Source organism: Rhinolophus sinicus, chromosome 14 (assembly GCF_057876585.1).
Source record: "Rhinolophus sinicus isolate RSI-liver-muscle chromosome 14, RSI-T2T, whole genome shotgun sequence".
In the NCBI taxonomy this organism is placed as follows: domain Eukaryota; kingdom Metazoa; phylum Chordata; class Mammalia; order Chiroptera; family Rhinolophidae; genus Rhinolophus; species Rhinolophus sinicus.
In genome coordinates this window covers 148,425,243-148,444,896 of record NC_142514.1, presented here as the reverse complement: position 1 = coordinate 148,444,896, position 19,654 = coordinate 148,425,243, and the positions used below count along the sequence as shown (strand labels likewise).

Genomic DNA, 19,654 nt, shown 5'->3' with positions numbered 1-19,654 from the left:
TGCTATTTATTTATTATTATTCATTCAAACAATTATCTCTTTTGCTCTCAAAGCAGTCTTTTAGCTGCCTTCAAGAACTTCGTATGTAACTCAACATATTAAAAGTGACAATATGAGATTATGATACTGCTTAATAAAATCGATGATTATTAGGCATTAAATAGGGAGACAAATTTATTTATTTAAAAAAATCAGGCCTTGGTGGAAGGTGAAAATCTACGGTTCTTAGAAATGAGCTCTAATTCTAAAAATATTCCCTGTCATACATACAGCGCCCTCTGGTGCTTCATCACAAAACTAGAGTGGGGCAATGAATAAAGGAAAGCTGAGTAATTGCTGTATTTATGGGCTGTATCTGGAATGCTAGTTGCCATAGAGGACACATGAACTACAATCCGGACTCTGCCTCCAGGTAGCTATGACATTGGACGAGTTACTCTTTGGGTTATAGGTTCTTTATCTGTGAAGTAAGAATGATTACTTCCACTCTGAAATCTGTTCTAAAATGACTTATAATTTCCCTTTTATTTTTTCATTAATTCCATAGTAAATTACTGAAAAGCTACTATATGACAGACCTGGGACTATACTGTTGGTGAAAAGATAAATAAGTCCCTAGCCTTGCACCAACTGGATTCACAATCTAATGAGGGTTTACAAAAATGCAACAAAAACATTCTACTACTAAAAATAGATTTACACATAGCATGGTAGTTTCTAAACAAAGGAAATAAGTTAAAATCAATGACAGTGATTATATAATTTTAATTATGAAAAGAATATAAGCAAACACATCACCTGTGTATACACCTATATATGCGTGCCCACACACACTCACCCACCCACCCACCCTACCTATTTGCAATACTGCTTCAGTATAGTCAGAGCGAATGTAAACAAAAACTGAAATTTTTAAAGTAATAATTACCAAAAAAGAGACAACCCCATATGCTTTGTATACAGGATTTCTTTCTGTGATTCTTAAAATTGAAATTTAATAAAGGACGTACTGTAGACTCATAAAACTTTACTTGCTTTTTAAGCAAATAGCAATGATATTTAACTCTAGTTCTTAAGAACATTTCTAGAGAGGTAGGTGGGAAGTTTACTTTATCTATGGTCCCCATTCAAAGCATTTAGATACTAAAATACCCAAAAGGCTAATAATAGAAAAAAAGCAATAACAGTTAAATTTGAGGTTTCACTCTGTACTATACATGATGCCGAATGCTTAAAATGTCATCTCATTTAATTTTTATAACAACCCGATTAAATACTATAATTATGCCCATTTTACAGATGTGGAAAGCAAGAGTTAGAAAAGTTAAATAACTTAGTCTAAGACATGCAGCTGGTGAGTTATGACTGCTACACAGGTCTGGGGGCTATCATCACTGAACCAAACTTCATATGAGGCATGATAAAAAAATACCGTGAATGTTTAAATAAAAATAATTTATTATAGTAAAAGACATACTGCCAATTAGTCCCCCTAAAAATAATCCCTCTTGCTTTGAACACACTTACCCCATCATTCTTGCCACTTTCTGAAGCAGTTGTAGAAGTCTTCTTTTGTGAGTGTCTTTAGTTGCGCTGTCATGGCTGCCTCGATGTCCTGAATTGATTCAAAATGTTTATCTTTCATGGTCATTTTGACTTTGGGAAAGAGCCAGAAGTCGCATGGCGCCAGATCCGGTGAGTAAGGTGGATGAGAACACACCATAATGTTTTTATTTGACAGAAACTGCCATACCAGAAGCGATGACACAGAGCCTTTCCATTGTGATCGCAAAATACAGTGAATGCTACTGACGAGTGTCATCCAACAGAAAGGCAGGGATCTTCTATACAGGAAGTGGTGTGTCGAACCTCAGTAACAGTGTGTGACAAGTTTCAAATTGTTTGGTGCAGTCAGTCGGGTGTGAGCTACGGTTGAGAGAAGGTGTGTTTTAAAGTGTGCTGTAAATCATCCTCCATCATGACAACACTCCGTGTCAGACACCACTTCTGGTATAAGGCAATTTCTGTCAAATAAAAACATTACAATGTGTCCTCATCCACCTTATTAACTGGATCTGGCACCGTGCAACTTCTGGCTCTTCCCCAAAGTCAAAATGATTCAGGACATCGAGGCAGCCATGACAGCACAACTAAAGACACTCATGAAAGAGGACTTCCAGAATTGCTTCAGAAAGTGGCAAGAACAGTGGGATATGAGTGTTTGAAGCAAAGGGGGGTTAAAGACAATGTGTCTTTTACTGTAATACATTTTTTATTTAAACATTCACCATATTATTTGATCACACCTCGTATAATACAATCTTACTGCAAATAAATATCCCTTTTATTTAATGCAGAGTTTTTTCTCTTAGTGTACTAAAAAAGTTCAATTTTTTTAAGTGTTTTTACCAGTTGGTATTATCTCATAACAGTCTTTATAATTAATTTTTCCATGTATGTGTATATTAAAAAAAAACTTTAATGGTCCTGTCATTTAAAAGTAGTTATCTGGGTTTGCAAATCTTGCAAAAGAAATTAGTTTATAATACAGACTAAAATCAAATAACTGTATGTTAACATACTTGCATTTCTTGCTGGATCCTTCAGTCGATATATCAGCATATATGCATTTGTGGAGCTAGTAGAAATATAAAAAAGATTAAAGGGGACAAAAAGTAGATTGTAAAGATTCCATTTCCTAGCATCAAACATTTATTCAAAACAGTTTTTTGTTATTTTAAACAATTAGAAAATCACGTAACTGTTCTTGGACAGGTTCAAATTTCATTCTAGAAAAAAATTATCTACTTTGCTTTTGCTGACACATTTATGAGAAGATTCCATACCTCCTCCTGGTAACACAGCAAAGTCTTCAAAAAACCTGTGTCTTAGAATGATTACTTCAGTTAAGTCGGGAGTCAGCAAATTTTTTCTGGAAGGGCCACACAGTAAATGTCTTAGGCATTGTGGATCATATGATCTGTGTTTCAATCACTTAACTCTGATGTTGTAGTGAGACAAGAGCGACACACAGTATTTAAACAAACGAGTATGGTGGTGTTCCAAAAAAAATCTATTTCCAAAAATCAGAAGTGGGCTGGATTTGGCTCATAGGTTATAGTTTGCCGACTCCTGGGTTAAATCTTTTTAATGGTAAAATGTATTGAGAAGCTATAGTTAATTCTAATTTATCAACACTAAAAATTAAGAAGTTATTTACCTTGCAAAAGCACTGGAGTAATAGCCTCTGCTTCCTGAAGATCCACCATGTGTTTTCTTAATGTCCTCTTGTGTTATCTAAAAAGTTGTTATATTATTTACCTTTGGGTAAAAATTCTAACACTGTTACCTTTACGTCAATATGTAAGCCAATTTTTAATCTCAGAGTTAAATGGCCCACCCAGATACCAATTCACAGGATGTAATCATAACCAGTGGCTGCTGCTGACCAAGCAGTTCTAGTGCTCCTAACCAGTAGTACTACACGAAGGCTCACGGCAAGAGGAAAACTGGGAGTCTATTTCTGGAAACACTCAGCAAGCCCCACACAAAACAAAATAAAACCAAGAAATAACAAGAAGAAACAAAGAAGGAAATTTACTGAAAGCAAAAACAAAAGACTGATTTGGAATGTGTTTTAAAGTGTTTCACTGGACACAGTCTCCCATTTCAATAAACCCTGCTATTGACAGAATCATCCCTACTGTTGTCTTTCAGAAAGATAATCTTTAAAAAACCCCTTCTTACCCTGCTGACATGCTGATCATTGAAGCTGTACCACTGCTCATCACTGAATGACTTTATACAAGCATAATAATGACCACCGGCAGCACTCCCTGAATGAACCATAACGGAGAAGAGCTCATAGATCAAAGAATTCTGAGGGGAAAAATAAAAGTACCTCAGAGAAGAGGAAAAACACAAAACACCTATTTGTTTATTTCCTAGTCTCTATTAGCACGTAGTCTAGTAACATGTTCGTTGTCGTGTTTATTTATTGTAGGTTAACTATCCTATAAGATAATCAAAAGGCAAGTCACCACATAATTTTATATACCACAAGTTTCACTAAACGTATTCCTTCACATTTTAATTATGCTATAACCTCTGGTACTATGCACATCTGAAATGTAAATTTATTTATGTAAAAAAGAAAATAATAGCATGAAATTTTAGAAGCAGGTGCCAAATACAAGACTATCCTGAGACGCATGGTCAAAATAAAAAAATCCCAAATAACACTGATTTTTTTCAAATAAGATTCTATGTCCTTTACAGAGGAGCTGAGAGATATAATGATTTGGGCATCTTCTAATGTATTTATGTAATATCTGTGATATAGGGATCTACTGACTTGACATCTCTCAGGTATGCAAAGCTGGTTCAACATTAGAAAATATATTATGTAATCCAGGTTGAAGAAGAAAAATTACATGATCATATCAACTAAGAAAAAGCATTTGACAAAAGTCCAATACCCACTCATGATGAAAACTCTCAACACACTGGGAAGAGGGGAATCTCCTTGACTCCATAAAAAACATCTACAAAAAAACCTAGAGCCAACTTCATGCTTAAAGATGAGAGACTGAACACTTTCCTCGTGAGACCAGGAACAAGGCAAGAATGCCCTCTCTCACCACTCCTGTTTAACACTATATGGAAATCCTACCTGTTGTAATAAAACAAGGAAAAAAAGATATATTGTCTATGCAGAAAAATAGACACAGGGTTAATTTTGTTCTTGAGCCACAGTCTGCCAACTCTTGCTTGAATGCAATGTTTTTTATGCTACGTTATATTGTATCCCTACATTTCATAGCAGTTCACATTCATCTATCTGCCCTGAAAGAAATAGATAATTTTCAAAGGTAAAGGATAGTAGCAATTGTGGTGAGAATAATGGTCTTGGTCTAAAAATAGATTTATGCCAGTGAAACGCTATACTCAAATACTTCCTAAAATAATTCAGTGTGACTCTGTAAGACTTGAGCTAGTGATCAGTCTTCATGCTTGTGATTCATATTTGCTCTGTGCTCAAGATACTTTGATGGGTTACTCTCCCCTCAATAAAGCAGATTGTATGAATGTGAAAAAAAAGCTTTGATAAAATGTTAAAAATCATTGACAGAGCGACAAAAAAGGTTCTATCCTAGAGAGTTTCCAGTTTTGTAGTTTTAAAATGATCACCCATGGACCACTTTGTGAAGTGCCTTAAGGGCTGTCCTGAGTGTGGGGCAGGGGGCGCAGGGAGACTGAGGGCTTTGTTCTTCCCCTCCCTCCAAAAGATCAGTTCTATCATTAACTTTTTTGTAAAGGGTTCCATAGCCAGAATTTTAAAAATCAAAATATCTAGTCTAATGCTTTTTGTTTTGCTATATGAGAAAACTCTGGTAAGATACAAGATTTTAGAGGCTTGCTGCAACTTTAAAGGCAGAAGTCTGACTATTAGGACCCTTTCCACACCACCACCAAGCTTACTTACATAATTACAGCTCAGCCTCCCAGAAATTAATGCTCCCATCTGTAAGTTTTTCCTAAAGTTTAATTATGATCACATAAATGCATAAAAAAACTATCCTAAAAAGTCTTAACTTTCAAAAATTAAACTTCTTTTAGAGAGAATTTTATCCATCACACAGCTACAGAATTATATACAGTAGCACAGAGATTACATTATTCTCTCTTAACTAAAAACCACGAACTATAAAAGGTACCTTTTCAAGACCAGGTTTCGAAATCTTTTCAGTTCCACTATTGCTTTCAAGGCAGATCCCTTCATCAACACCATCATCATTGGAGAAATCATTGCTCATTTGATCACTGTGACAACTGCCTTCATTTTCTGCTCCACTGTCAGTGCAACTTTCAGTCTGAGGAGATTTCTTAATAAAACATAATTATCTTACAATTATAAGGTAAATAAAGGGAAAATATACACAAAGTAAAACTTTATATGCTAACATTTTCATATAATTTAAGATATTATTAATAAAAATACTCATTTTAAGTAAATTTAGTTTCTCTTAAAAAGTGAGACCTTAAATAAAATTAAACAAAAAAGTATTTAAAAGCATTTCTATTAATGTCCTTAAAATTTTAATACAATAAATTAGTGATTTAGAATTCTATTAAACTCCATTTATGTTCACAGTTGCAAAGTAACAATATAAAATTATCATTTCTTTCATCAAAATCCATAAAAGCAGAGAACTTAAGCTAAAAAATGAGCTTCTTTTGTTCTCAAATCCGAAAAAAACCCACCTTATCTTGAACAAAAAGTTTAATTCAGTTTATCACAGGGCTAGGTATCATAGACAATTAGAAAGAAAAACAAGACATTGTATCTACCCTCAAGAATTTTGTACTCATGTTTGGAGGTGGAAATGTAATAATAGCCAATCATACTTTTCAATGCTTTTATAATTTTAAAGTCCCTTTCATGAAAATTTAAATTGAAGAAATCTATTTCTTAGGTATCCTCAAGTAACTCTTTTCCCTTTTCCTTTAATATTTTATACACATACCTAAATTTTTTTTTTACTTAAATAAAGAATTTTTCTCTAAGGCATTGCATAGAACTTCCTGAATTAACCAAGCAATATAATAAGCACCAACTTTTTGCCAAGAACTTTGCTGTAGGCGCTGCATCTAACATAAAGTCTTCGTCCCTCTAGAAAGCTTGGTTCAACGAAAAATAACTTCAGTTGGAAAACCAACTTCAGAACTCTACACTAAGCCCAAAAATATGATCATTCCTTATCTCTTTTCTTAAGAAATGGGCTCAGAATTCCTAAAAGTTTCTGTCAAACTTTATATCTAGGATTTCTTCCTTCGGAAAAGATTTCCCTTTACAAGACATATATTAGGAAGATACAGAAGACAGATCTAATGCTGATCTCTGTTTGAGCAGGAATCCTATTTCTCCTTTGAAAGTCTGGTCTACTTTTGGTAGATTTCCTAGCGTAAGCCCGAACGTTTGAGATAATACTTTAAATCAAACCTTTCAGTATGTTACCTGGTCATAGGTACCATTCAATGAACATCTATTTTATCTAAGGCACTCTCTTCTTATAAAACCTATAAAAGCTATTCTTATTCTTACTTTACAGACAAGGAAAGTGAGGCTCAGAAAGGTTGCTCTTCTATACCATATTAAATAAAACCTGATGAATGTTTAATACTGTTTTGAGCTCCTGGGAAAAGGCATTTTTATAACTATAGTACTCAGTTCCAACCAGAAAAAAAAGCTTCATGCCAGTTTTGTGAATAATATAATCACTCTGAAACAACTATGTAAGTAATTGCAAATATTCCCCTTAATAAAATCATAAGTGTTTCCAAAAGAATATAGTGGGACATGAATCTTTTATTGGATTAAGACAAATTAGAGAATCTGGGGAGGTCAATGAGTGGAAGAATTGATGAGCTTTACCTGTGTACTTCAAAGTCCCATTCTCCAACTATTTTAATAAAGCTTTAATTTAAAAAGACTAATCAAAAAAGGAAAACAGATAAAATACCTTTCTTTTCTGTCTTTCTAACCTAGGCAATTTAAGAGCAGGCAAACATGAAGTGAGAATAACCCAGAAACTTGAATCCTTGAAAAGGACACTAAGACAAATAAAAGAAATTAAGGCCATCCGACTCAGTTTGCTTTTCTTTCCCCTTTCTATTTTCAGTTTCATTTCTTTTATTTTTCAGTTAGTTTCAGGTGTACAAAATAATGTAATAGACATTTATAATTTATATCCCTCACACAGTGATAATCCACTCCCCCCACCTACTACCCCTCTGACATCGCATACAGCCGTTACATTGCTACTGTCTCTATTCCTAATGCTGTACTCCACAATTTGCTTCTTATTCATTCATATATTTGTTCTGTGTTTATTATGTATCACAAGTGAAGCCCACCTCTAGACTGGTTTGTTTCAATAACTGAGAAAGTTATAAAACATAAGATTATCTCTCAGATTAAAGAAATAATTCCAGAATTTTAGATCCTTTTTGTCTTTTCAAAGAATATCACAAGTTATTTGATATTCAAGCAAGAATATCTGCAAAATATTTATGGTAGACAGGAAAAGCTTATATAAAGTTAGTTGTTTTTACAGAACTTGGCATTAGAAAATAAGGAAAGGAAAAGCTTCCATCAAGAAAACAATCTATGCAATATCAGTGTTAAGTTACCCCAAGCAACTATTTTAAACACAACTGACCAAATGGATTAATGAAAAATATAACAAGAAAATATAATAAATATTTACCTCATCTTCAACATCAATAAATGTACTCATATCTAGCTCTTCAGGAAATGTCATTCGATCATTCAATTTAATCCTGTGCATGGTTGTATAATCAAAATCAAACCTTTTCAATTGTAAAGTCAGCAGATAAGGGAAATGCAAAAACCGAAGACCCTGAAAAAAAAGTGGGACCTATTAAACACTGACTATTATCTCAGGTAATTAAGTATTAATTTCTATATGGCATCTACCTTTCGTGCATCACACTTCTTCTTACAACGTTCACAAAAATATTGATTTGGGCCATCCAGGATCTCTGGCTGAATAAACGCATGCAATGCTTCTTCCTAGTTAGAAAAAAATTGTTTCTTAATTACTTAAAAATATTATAATATTAATGACAAGGTCCTGAATATAAAAACACTGCAATTACCAAAATACTTATAAGTAGAATGGCTAGAAAATTAGGAACTCAAAATGCAAAAAGGAAAAAAAAGTCAACAAAATGTTATTATATTAATAAAAACTGAGCAAAAACATAATTACTTATTTCATTCTGCATGAGATCTGCCTTTCCTACTACTGCATATCAGTTAGTCATTTCTACCTAATTTTTATTGACTTTACATTGTGGCTAAATAATAAAAATCCTCAATCTTTAGATTACAAAGTAATTCCATACTTCTTAGAAAAGCAGTTACATGTAGCACTTCAATCTTCTTGCAAAAGGAGACATTCTTAAACTATACAGTAACACACCAAAAAAAGAATTGACACTATTCATATATTTAAAAATCTAATAATCATCCTTAATCACTAGATTTAGGGTCAATCAGTGACCCACCACTGCTCTAGTTACAAAGGTTGAAAAATACTGCTATCTTCTCATTGCATGTCAGAGATTGCTCCATTTGAAAATGTATGAGGGCTCCTGGACTGTTCACCTAGTGGAATCATGTGGTTCTCATTTCTCCATACAGCCTTAAAACAGAAGCAGGAAATTTAGTATGAATACTGTGGAAGAATCAGTGGGCTTAAAATTTTTTATTTTAATTTTTAATCACTGATTGTTCACAATCAAAAAATGAATCTTAGTTAATACAACATATAAGATTGCATAATCCAAATTTCATTTGATGTCACCTCTTCTTCACACATGATCTAAACACAATTTCTGACAATATTTATTACATATAAAGAAAAAAAATAGAATTATTAAGATCAAGTATCTTCAAATATTTCTGTTGTTCCTCAAAAGATAAAGGAGCTGGATCTGGCAAAATGGACTTAGTTGTAAAGTGGCTGGCAAAGCTTATAAAACTACTATTCAGATATTGTTTGATATAGCTCATTTTGGAATAAGATCAAAGATATGAAAAGATATTCAAAATGCTTCTAACTTCATCCACCTCCTATTTGTTCTCAAAACACAAGGAAAACCAAAGATTGGGGGACCAATTAGCTGGGGGTTTTCCACATGACCAAGCATTTTACTGAAGTCATAGGAAAGGACACATTTGGAAAACGTTTTTTTCTCTAAAGGCATATTTTATGCATAAAAAGGTAAATTCTGTAAAAAACAACAGAAAAAAAAGCATCTTTCAGAGAAATCACATATATATAGCTTAACATAGAATGGTATCAAATTCATCAAGTTTTCCAAATAGAAGTAATTTGAATTGGTAAAACATTTAATACCTAAAAAAAATCCAAGGGGGTGAAAGAGTGAAAAATTATGTAACTCAAATCCTACCTTACTAAACTATTTATTGATCTCTGGCTTATAGATCATAGATAGAGCTATTTTTTTTTTTTTTTAAACTCAGAGAAAACTTTAAAGAACAGAAAATTCCCATAAACTCTTTACTCAGACTCACCAAGTTTTAACATTTTGCTGCCTTTGCTTTCATTATCCCACCCCCACACACATTCTTATGTATTTTTTTGGAGCCATTCAAGAGTAGGTTCACACATCATCCTTTTCCTCTTAACACTTCAATGTGACATTTTAAGAACAAGAAGATTCTTACATAAATATTAATGATATCAAACTTAGAAAAATTTAATATTGATAAAGTGCTTTTATGAGTCCATATTCCAATCCTGTCAATTATCCTAATAATGTCCTTTTACAGCATTTCTCCCCATCCAGTACAGCATGGAATCCAGGATCAGACTACATTTTGCTGGTTGTCTCTTCAGATTCCTTCTGTCTAGAACAGTTCCAAAGCCCTTCTTTTACAACATTAACATATTTTTGTAGAGGCCAGTTGTTTTATAAAATGTTCCACAATTTGGGTTTCTCTGATGTTCTTCATGAATAGATTCAGATTACGCATTCCTTTCTAGACTACTACCTAAGTAATGGTATGTCCTTTTAAGGATATCACAGTCACAGGTCATGATGTCCCTAACCTCCTTATTGGTGATATTAACTTTAATCACAATTAGAGTGTGGTCCACTATATAGTTATTATTTTCCCCCTTGCAGCTAATAAGCAATCTGTAAAGACCCTTGGAGACAACGCAAAAATCTTGAGCCTTAAACTTTCCACCCTAGATTTAGCATCCACTAATGGATTCTTGTTTACGAGCAAACCAAATTTTAATGTAGTTTGCTTTATGAGCTAACTTGAAAATCTTTTTCTTTTAATAGGCAATTTAAGCCCATTCATATTTGATATAACTGATATGTTGTGTTTCATCTCAGTCACTAATGTATAATTACTGTGTGTATTAAGTAATATTTACTGTGCTCGTTTCTCTGTGTGGCATGTTTTCCTGTTTATTAGATTCTTTTGGTATTTAGGAAGGCTAGTAATTTTGTTCTAGTGTATTTATACTTTTGTTATTGCCTTTATTCCTCTTTATTTTTTTCCCTTTTTTCTTACTTAAGCTTTTAGTGTCTAGTCTGCCATTTCTAAATGGTACTGTTTCCCATCTATTCAACAGTCAATGATTTTATTCTATTTTCCCTTTCTTATCCTTTTTTCAGAATGATATTCTTTGTACTTTGTCTAACACGTAACATTTCATACTATTCTTCTACCCATGTCCCCATGCTTTTTAAATTCAGTCCTAGTTCTACAATTTTAATTAGTTCTTAATTCTACAATTCAATAAATCAAATGCTCACAGTCCTTTTGTTGAAGCTTCCCTAGTGATGTCTTGGTTGGATAGAGCTAATCCTTTAATAAATTCTTTAAGAAGGGCTCATGGTTATAATATTCAGTGAGTCCTTTAATATTCAAAATTGCTTTTCTATTGGAACCATAACTGAAAGAAAACTTGGCTGGATACCGAATCCCTGGCCTATACTTTCTTCGAGTTTCTTGAAATTGCTATTCTGTTGCCATGATTTGAATGTTGCTCTTCCGAAATATGATGCCAGTCCAATTTATCATTCAAGTTTAACTATTTACTAAAATATGTCTGAGTTGATCATTCCAGGTCAATTTGTCCAGGTAAATGATGGGTCCTTCAAAAGGCAGATTTAAATGTCCCTTATTCCCAAAAAGTTTCCCTGGAATGTAATTTATAAGTTTTGTTTCACTGTGTTGATTTTATTTTTCACAGACTCCAGTTATGTTGGACCTCCTTTGCTGGTCTCTCCTTACCATCATTTTCTCTGAGATCCTTCTTTTCTCACTCATTTTCATTTGATGTCCTTTAGATTTTCATTCCATTCTATTCTCTTTCAAGCACTTTATAATTTACTCTTCATTTCTAATAGCTTTGTCTTTTTCTTTTCTGAATTTGATCAACACTGCATTTTTTAAATGCGTCTCTCCTTAAATTTTTGGATACCAGCTTGTTTTGCTTGTTTGATATTTAATTTAGAGCACTGTTCTACTTTGTACTATTTTACTTTGTGGTGATTTTCCTGAGGCATTTTTTTTTGGGGGGGGTGGAGTGGGGGTAGATTTTCATAAGCTGAAATGCTTTAATATTTTCTGTTTTATTCTAACAGTGGTGCTAAGTTTGATTCTGCACCCTCCACCCCCCCACCCCCCCCAGTCATTTTGTGGACAGCATTCTTTAACTTGAGAGTACCTTTTTTTGTCAACATAGTGAAGTGCAGTTTTTTGAAATGGTAATGAAAGGGAAGAGTTTGGTGCCTTCTTTCATTTTGCAGGACCCTTAATTCTTTTTCTTCTAGTTTTCTCTTTACCTGCTAAGGCTCAGAAGCATCACCCCTTTTCTATTCATCTCCTTCTTCCCTCAAAAGCAGAATTCCTCCAAGGCTGCCATTTCTCATCCTCTTCACTTTAAAACTCCTTTTCCCTAGCTGGTGCTATAAACTACCAAGTCCAGTCTATGTTCGCTATTTTGGCACATACTGTTGTACTTTCTCCTTTTGACATTGATCTTTCTGTTTTAAGTTCTTCAATCCCCTCTCCTCCGTTTCATATGGTCTCTAAAGCTTCCATCTCCACATACAGACTAGCAGTAGCAGTAGACGCTCTGTTGAAACTTGGTGATTATTTATTTTGCTACTGACAGGTAATTGGAAGTTCATGATAGTCTGTCTCCTAGTAATACAAAAGGAACACAAATAAAAACCAACTAAACCCATACGTCCTATGATATTTTGCGAGGATGTGTGGAGATAGCCACCATTATCCTTCAGACAGAGAAACCAGTTAAAGCTTTATTAATAAGTTTTCTTTAGTTTCTATATTAATAAGTTTCTATAGCTTCTTTACTCTAGCTTTTTAACAAATTGTCACCAGGATAATCATAATTAAGATTAGTCAGTTATAAAAATTAGCTTCAATTCATCCATCCATTTAACAAATATATGTAAATGATATGCAAATGATGGGCTAACATGGTTGTATACATTTATCTTCACTTAATGTGAAGTAAAAGATAACTAAAAATCATGTCAAACTATATTTTAGATATTAAAAAATAAGTTATGGATAAAAATGGAACAAAATATTATAAACACTGTACCATTAATACACACACATTAAAAAACAAACTACTGCTTACCATGAGCTGTCATCTTGAGCATGTCAAATTCATATATTATGCTTCTAAACTAGCTTTGGGTTTGACTATGATTGTTCTTCATCATTCCAGAGTGAAAATAGTTTCATTTTCTAGAACTTACTTACATAGTGAACAAAATGTAATTTTGCGCATTTTTAAGACTATAATTTTTTTTAAAAACATCACCAACAGGTTTTATTTGTCACTGTGAAAAGTCTGAATTTTAAACAGAGTCTTGGACTGGAGGCTCATATCCATCAGCTCATTCAACTTTAGCACCTGTCTCATCCCCAGTAGCTTTTCCAGAACTGCTGCCTTCCCCATGAAGCTCCATGAGTTTTCCTAATTCAAACTTGGACTTCTTCAGCATTTTGACTTTTCTAACAAAGACATCATGGAACGAATAGATTGGCAAGGCTTTTCTGTCTTTTCCAGTGCTATCTGGAATTAATTTATTGACTTCTTTCAAGTCATTTGTCTGCACCTCTCAGGTCATGATTTCCATCATCTTCTTCCGATTTGGCGGACCTGCTGATGCTGAGTATAAGAGGTCTTCCGAATCTGACTATTGCATTTTTTTTTAGTAAAACCAACAAAGAACAGACGAAGCAAATAACCATCGGTAGGTAGTCTTGACATCAGCATGAGCTTCAGTCATGGCCTGCCATTTTTGACCATGGAGCACATTTTGTCACGAATAAGACCCAGGCCACGGAAATCAGGCAGGCAGTTTTCGCCCTGAGCATCCTCAGTAATTAACTTTCTTCTAAATGCAGCTTCATCATTCTGCAGATCAGCAGGGCTCACTTCAAAAACACAACCTTTGAGACCATCAGACACAATTTTGGTTCCTTGAGTTCTCATGACTAGTGTTTTTCCAATATTTCTTATATTGAACACAGCTGGTGCTTTCACTGCATACCAATCGTTCTTAGAAAATGGGTCAACCACTTTTTTCTTGGCTCCCTTCTTGCCGCCTTTCGTAAGGTGCTTATTCTTGCCGACTGCCATGGTGCTGATTAGAGCCAAAAGGCGGGACTATAATTTTCATAGAGAATTCTTACATCCTTCATTCTCCAAATAAAAAATATCGGTTATCATAATTTTATATTTAATGCAGAAAATCTCAGCACAGTGCAATCAAAAGATATAACCAAGGAATGGTACCATCTATAAATCCTCTCATTTTCCTTTTTACTCTTAACCTATATATAAAATCTGTCTTTCAATGTCTATTTTGAGTGGAGAAATGGGTATTAAAATGTGATGTTTTATTTTTCAAACTGAACAAAGATAAATCAGAACCACTACTGATAACTATTTCCTAACTGATTTTCAGGTACTTAAAATTTTGTGCTATTGATATACAGCAGCAGATATACTGAACTATCGTCTCAGGATACATATTTTAATATATGTATGATATGTTTTTGTTTTGTCTAACTAGGAAAAGTACCCCGAATACTTTTACCTAAGCCTTCTACTTATTTTATTGCAATTTTTGAGTTAATTGTAGATTCACATACAATTATAAGAAATTATACAGAGAGAACCCTTGTACACTTTGCCCAGTTTCCTCTAATGTAACGTTTTACAAAACTATAGTATACTATAACCAGGATATCAACATTGACACAATCCACCTGTCTTACTCAGATTTTCCCAGTTTAAGTGTATTCATCTGTGTGTGCATGTGTGTATATGAAGTTCTATACAGTTTTATCACCTGTATAGGTGATAAACAGACTGAAGAGTTCCTGCACCACAAGGATGCCTTATGTTGCCCTTTTACAGTAACCACTTACCCATCATCCCGGACCCCACCAAATCTATAAGCTTTGGCAACGGTTTATCTGTTCCCCCGGTTCAAAATTTTGTGAAATAAAAAATATTACATAAATGGAATTATATATAACATATATAACCTTTTGGGATGAACTGTTTTCCACTCAACATAATTCCCAGGGGATTCATTGAAGGTTTCACATATATCAGTAATTTGCTCTTTTTTTATTGCTGAGTAGTAGTCTATGATTTGTATGTATAGCCTGTTAAACCATTCACTTGCTGAAGGACATGTGGGCTGATTCCAGCTTTGGGACATTAAAATAAAGATGCTATGAACATCTGTGTACAGGTGTTTGTGTGAACATAAGCTTTCACTTCCCTGGCATAAATAACCAAGAGTAGTACAATTGCTGCAGTTTATGGTAATTGCATGTGTAGTTTTACAATAAACTACCTGTAACATTTCAGATTCCCACTAAGAATGTATGAGTGATCCAGTTTACTCACTGTTGCCAGCTTTTTGTGCTGTCATTATTTTTCATTTTAGCCATTCAGTAGGTAATATTCTCATGATGGTTTGAATTTGTATTTCCCTAGTGATGCTGAAAAATTTTCCAGTATTTATTTGACATCTGTATATCCTCTTCAATGAAATGTTATTTATGTCTTTTGCCAATTGTCTAAATGGATTGTTTGGGTTATTATTTATTTTAATTTGGGAATATTGGGGAACAGTGTGTTTCTCCAGGGCCCATCAGCTCCAAGTCGTATCCTTCAATCTAGTTGTGGAGGGCACAGCTCAGCTCCAAGTCCAGTTGCCATTTTCAATCTTTAGTTGCAGGGGGCTCAGTCCACCATCCCATGTGGGAATTGAACCAGCAACCTTGTTGTTGAGAGCTCGTGCTCTAACCAACTGAGCCACGCGGCCAACTTGTTTGGGTTATTTTTTACTTCTGTTTTGAGACTTCTTTACATATCCTATATACTAGTCCTTTGTCATATATGTGATTTTCAAGTATATTTGTTCAATCTGTAGCTTCTATTTTTATCCTCTTCACATGGGCTTTCAAACAGCAAATTTTTTAATTTTGATGAATTCCAACTTGTCAATTTTTCCCCTTTGTAGACTGCACTTTTCGTATCAAATCTAAGAACTTACTACTTAACCCTAGATCTGGAAGATTTTTTCTATTTATATTTCTAAAAGTTTAAAACTTTACACTTTATGTTTTAGTTTATGATCCATTTTGAGTTAATTTTTGTACCATATGTGAGGTCTAAGTAGAGGTTCTTTTTTTGTGCATATGGGTGCACAATTGTTCCAACACCATATGTTGTAAAGAGCATCTTTCATTGAATCACTTTTGTGATTTTCTCAAAAATCAGTTATGCAAACGCGTATTTGTGTGGGTCTATTTATAGGTTTTCTATTCTGTTCTACTATAATCTATTTTTCTATCCCTTCACTAATACCACACAGCCTTGATTACGGTAGCTACATAATAAGTCTTGAAATCAGGTAGACTGATTTCTCCAACTTTACTCTTTTCTTCCCCCAAAATTATTTTAGCTATTCTAGCTATTTCAGTTCCTTTGTCTTCTACATAAATTTTAGAATGAGCTTGAGTAGATCATCAAAAAATCTTGCTAAATTTTGAAAGGAACTGTATTAAGCCTATATAATTTGGGGGAGAACTGACCTCTTTACCATGTTAATCTTCCAATTGATGAGCACAGAATGTCTCTCCATTTAAATATTCTTTTCAGAGTTTGTAGTTTCTAGCACATAGGTCCCAGTACATATTTTGTTAGGTATATACCTAAGGTTTGTTTTTTTTTCTACAACTGTAAATGGTATTGTATTTTTAATTTCACTTTCCACATGTTCTTTGTTAATATTTTGAAATACAATTGATTTTTGTAGGTTTGTATCTTGCTACCTTGCTAAACTCACTTATTACTTCTAGGGTTTTATTGTTTTTTTTGGGGATGCCTCGGGATTTTTTACATAAAATATCATGTTATCTAAAAAAGGGGGGGGGGGCGACAATTTAATCTCCTCCATTGATTGGTATGTCTTTCATTTCCTCTTCTTGCCTCACTGTGTTGGCTAGGACTTCTAGTACTATACCGAACAACAGCGGTAAGAGCAGACAATCCTTGCCTAGATAACCTTGACATTATATAGGGCAAGTATTCAGTCTTTCACCATGAAGTATGATCTCAGCTGTAGGTTTTTTGAATATGTCCTTTATTCGGTTGAGAAAATTATCTTTTATTCCTAGTTTTTTTGAGAGTTTTTGTCATGAGTGGATATTGAATTTTGTCAAGTGCTTTTTCTGAGTCAATTGATGGATCACGTAAATTTTATTCTTTTGCCTGTTAATATGGTAGGTTAACTATTTACTTTTTAATATTGATCAGCCTTGAATTCCTGAAATGAATTCTACTTGGTCATGGTATATAATTACTTTTATATATTGCTTGATTCTATCTGCTGATAGTTTAGTAAGGATTTTCCTATCTATATGCCTTAAGGATACTGACTGGGTCATAGTTTTTTTGTTGGTGTTGTTTTAACTATCTTTGCTTGGTTTAGTATCAGGATAAAACTAGCTTCATAAAATAAATTGGGAAGGGTTCCCTTTGTATCTATTTTTTGGAAGAGATTATGTAGAACTGATGTTCATTGCTCTAAAATGTTTTGTATGAGTCTCCAGTGAAACCATTTGACTTGGAGATTTCCTTTTTGAGAAATTTTAAATTATGAATTATCTAATTCACACTGGATGAGTTGCAGTTTGTGCTTTTCAAGGCATTGGTTCATTTCATCTAAGTTATCAAATTTATGTGTGCAGAGTTGCTCACTGTAGTCCCTTATTACCTTTTTGATACCTGCAAGGTCTGTAGTGGTATTCACTTCATTCTTAATATTGGGAATTTGTCTTCTCTCCCTCCTTTTTTTCCCTCTGTCAGTTTAGTTATAGGTTTATCAATTGATCTTTTCAGAGAATTAACTGTTTTGTGATTTTCTTGATTGTTTTTGTTTTCAATTTTACTGATTTCTGCTCAAAATAAATTATGTCTTTCCTTCTGCTTGCTTTGGGTTTCTTTTGTTCTTCTTTTTCCATGTTAGGTGGAAGCTCAGATTACTGATTCAAAACTTTTCCTCATTACTAATGTAAGCATTTTACTAAAGGTCAGCATTTAATCCTCTAAGTTTTCCTCTCAGTATTGCTTTAGCTGTGTCTCAAAATTTTTGATGTTATATTTTCATTTTCAGATAATTCAGTTTTTTTTTTAATTTCCTTAAAACTTTCTCTTTGACTCATGGATTATTTAGAAATGTGTTGTTTATTTTTCATGTGTTTAGTGATTTTTCTAGTTATCTTTCTGTTATTGATTTCCAATTTGATTTCACTATGGTTAAAAAACACACAGTCTATGATTTTAATTCTTTTAAATTTGTTGACGCTTGTTTTATGGTCCAGGGTATAGTCTATCCTGGAATACAGTCCATGGGCACTTGGACAGAACATATTCTGCTACTGTTGAGTGCAAAGTTTGATAAATGCCCGTTAGATTCTATACGCTGATGCTGTTGGTGAGTTCTATACCTTTGCTTTTTTAATTTCCTGTCTAGAGGTTCTACATATAAATTATTGAGAAACGGGCAAAGAAGTCTCCAACTACAATTGTAGATTTGTTCATTTCTCCTTTTAGTTCAGGCAATTTTTGAAACATATCGTTTGCAGTTCTACTACTTGATACATACACGTTTAGGATTGCTATCTTCTTGATGGACTGACCCTTTTATCATTATATAATGACGCTCTCTGTCTCAAGTAATTTTCTTTGCTCTATGGTCTACTTGATCTGATATTAATATAGCCATTCCTCATTTCTCTAGATTAATGTTTACATGATATATCATTTTCCATCCTTTTACTTCCAATCTGTCTATACCAACATATTTGAAAGTTCTCTGTAGATAGCATACTATTAGGTCATGCTTTTTAATCTAATATGCCGATCTTGACCTTTCAGTTGCTATAGTTAGATTATTTACATGGAACTAAATCTGCTATTGTAATTTTTTTGTTGTTCTCTTTCTCCTGTCTCCTTGTGGATTACTTGAACATTTTTTGAACTCTATTTTGATTTATCTATAGTGTTTTTGAGTGTATCTCTTTTTCAGTGGTTGCTGTAGGCATTATACATACATAACAGCATATTGGTAACATCCTTTCAAGAGTTCAAGTGAAATACAGACACTTTACTTTCCTTTTTGACTTCTTACCCCTTCCCATTTATAATATAATTGCCTTAAAAAATTTCCTATACATATATTTAGAATCACATAATTTTGGTTCAACCTTCAAACATAATTTAGAAAACTCAGGAGAACGAAAGCCCATTTACCCAGATTTTTGCTTACCGTGTCATTTTTTCATTCCTAATGTTCCAACATGCCTACCTTTATAATTTCCTTTCTGTTTACTTTCTTTAGCCATTTTTTGAAAGTTAGGTCTGCTGGTGACAAATGCTCTTGGTGTTCCCTCATCTAAGAATGACTTGACTTTCCCTTCATTCCTGAAGAATATTTTCCCTTGGTATAA

The 19,654-nt window shown here is 33.5% G+C and overlaps 1 protein-coding gene and 1 pseudogene across 2 annotated transcripts in view; both read right to left on the bottom strand.

The window, feature by feature from the left end:
* The window catches only part of USP47 (ubiquitin specific peptidase 47), a 101,183-nt gene that overhangs the window by 24,319 nt on the left and 57,210 nt on the right, over window positions 1-19,654 (bottom strand). For both annotated transcript variants that reach the window (XM_019729265.3, XM_019729272.3), the window contains 6 exons: window positions 8,501-8,596; window positions 8,271-8,423; window positions 5,718-5,885; window positions 3,748-3,879; window positions 3,221-3,297; window positions 2,583-2,638 (listed from right to left, as the gene is read on the bottom strand). In XM_019729265.3, the coding sequence (XP_019584824.1) occupies window positions 2,583-2,638; window positions 3,221-3,297; window positions 3,748-3,879; window positions 5,718-5,885; window positions 8,271-8,423; window positions 8,501-8,596 (682 nt within the window). The remainder of the gene's footprint in view (window positions 1-2,582; window positions 2,639-3,220; window positions 3,298-3,747; window positions 3,880-5,717; window positions 5,886-8,270; window positions 8,424-8,500; window positions 8,597-19,654) is intronic.
* LOC109446162 (small ribosomal subunit protein eS1 pseudogene) lies at window positions 13,349-14,409 on the bottom strand (annotated as a pseudogene).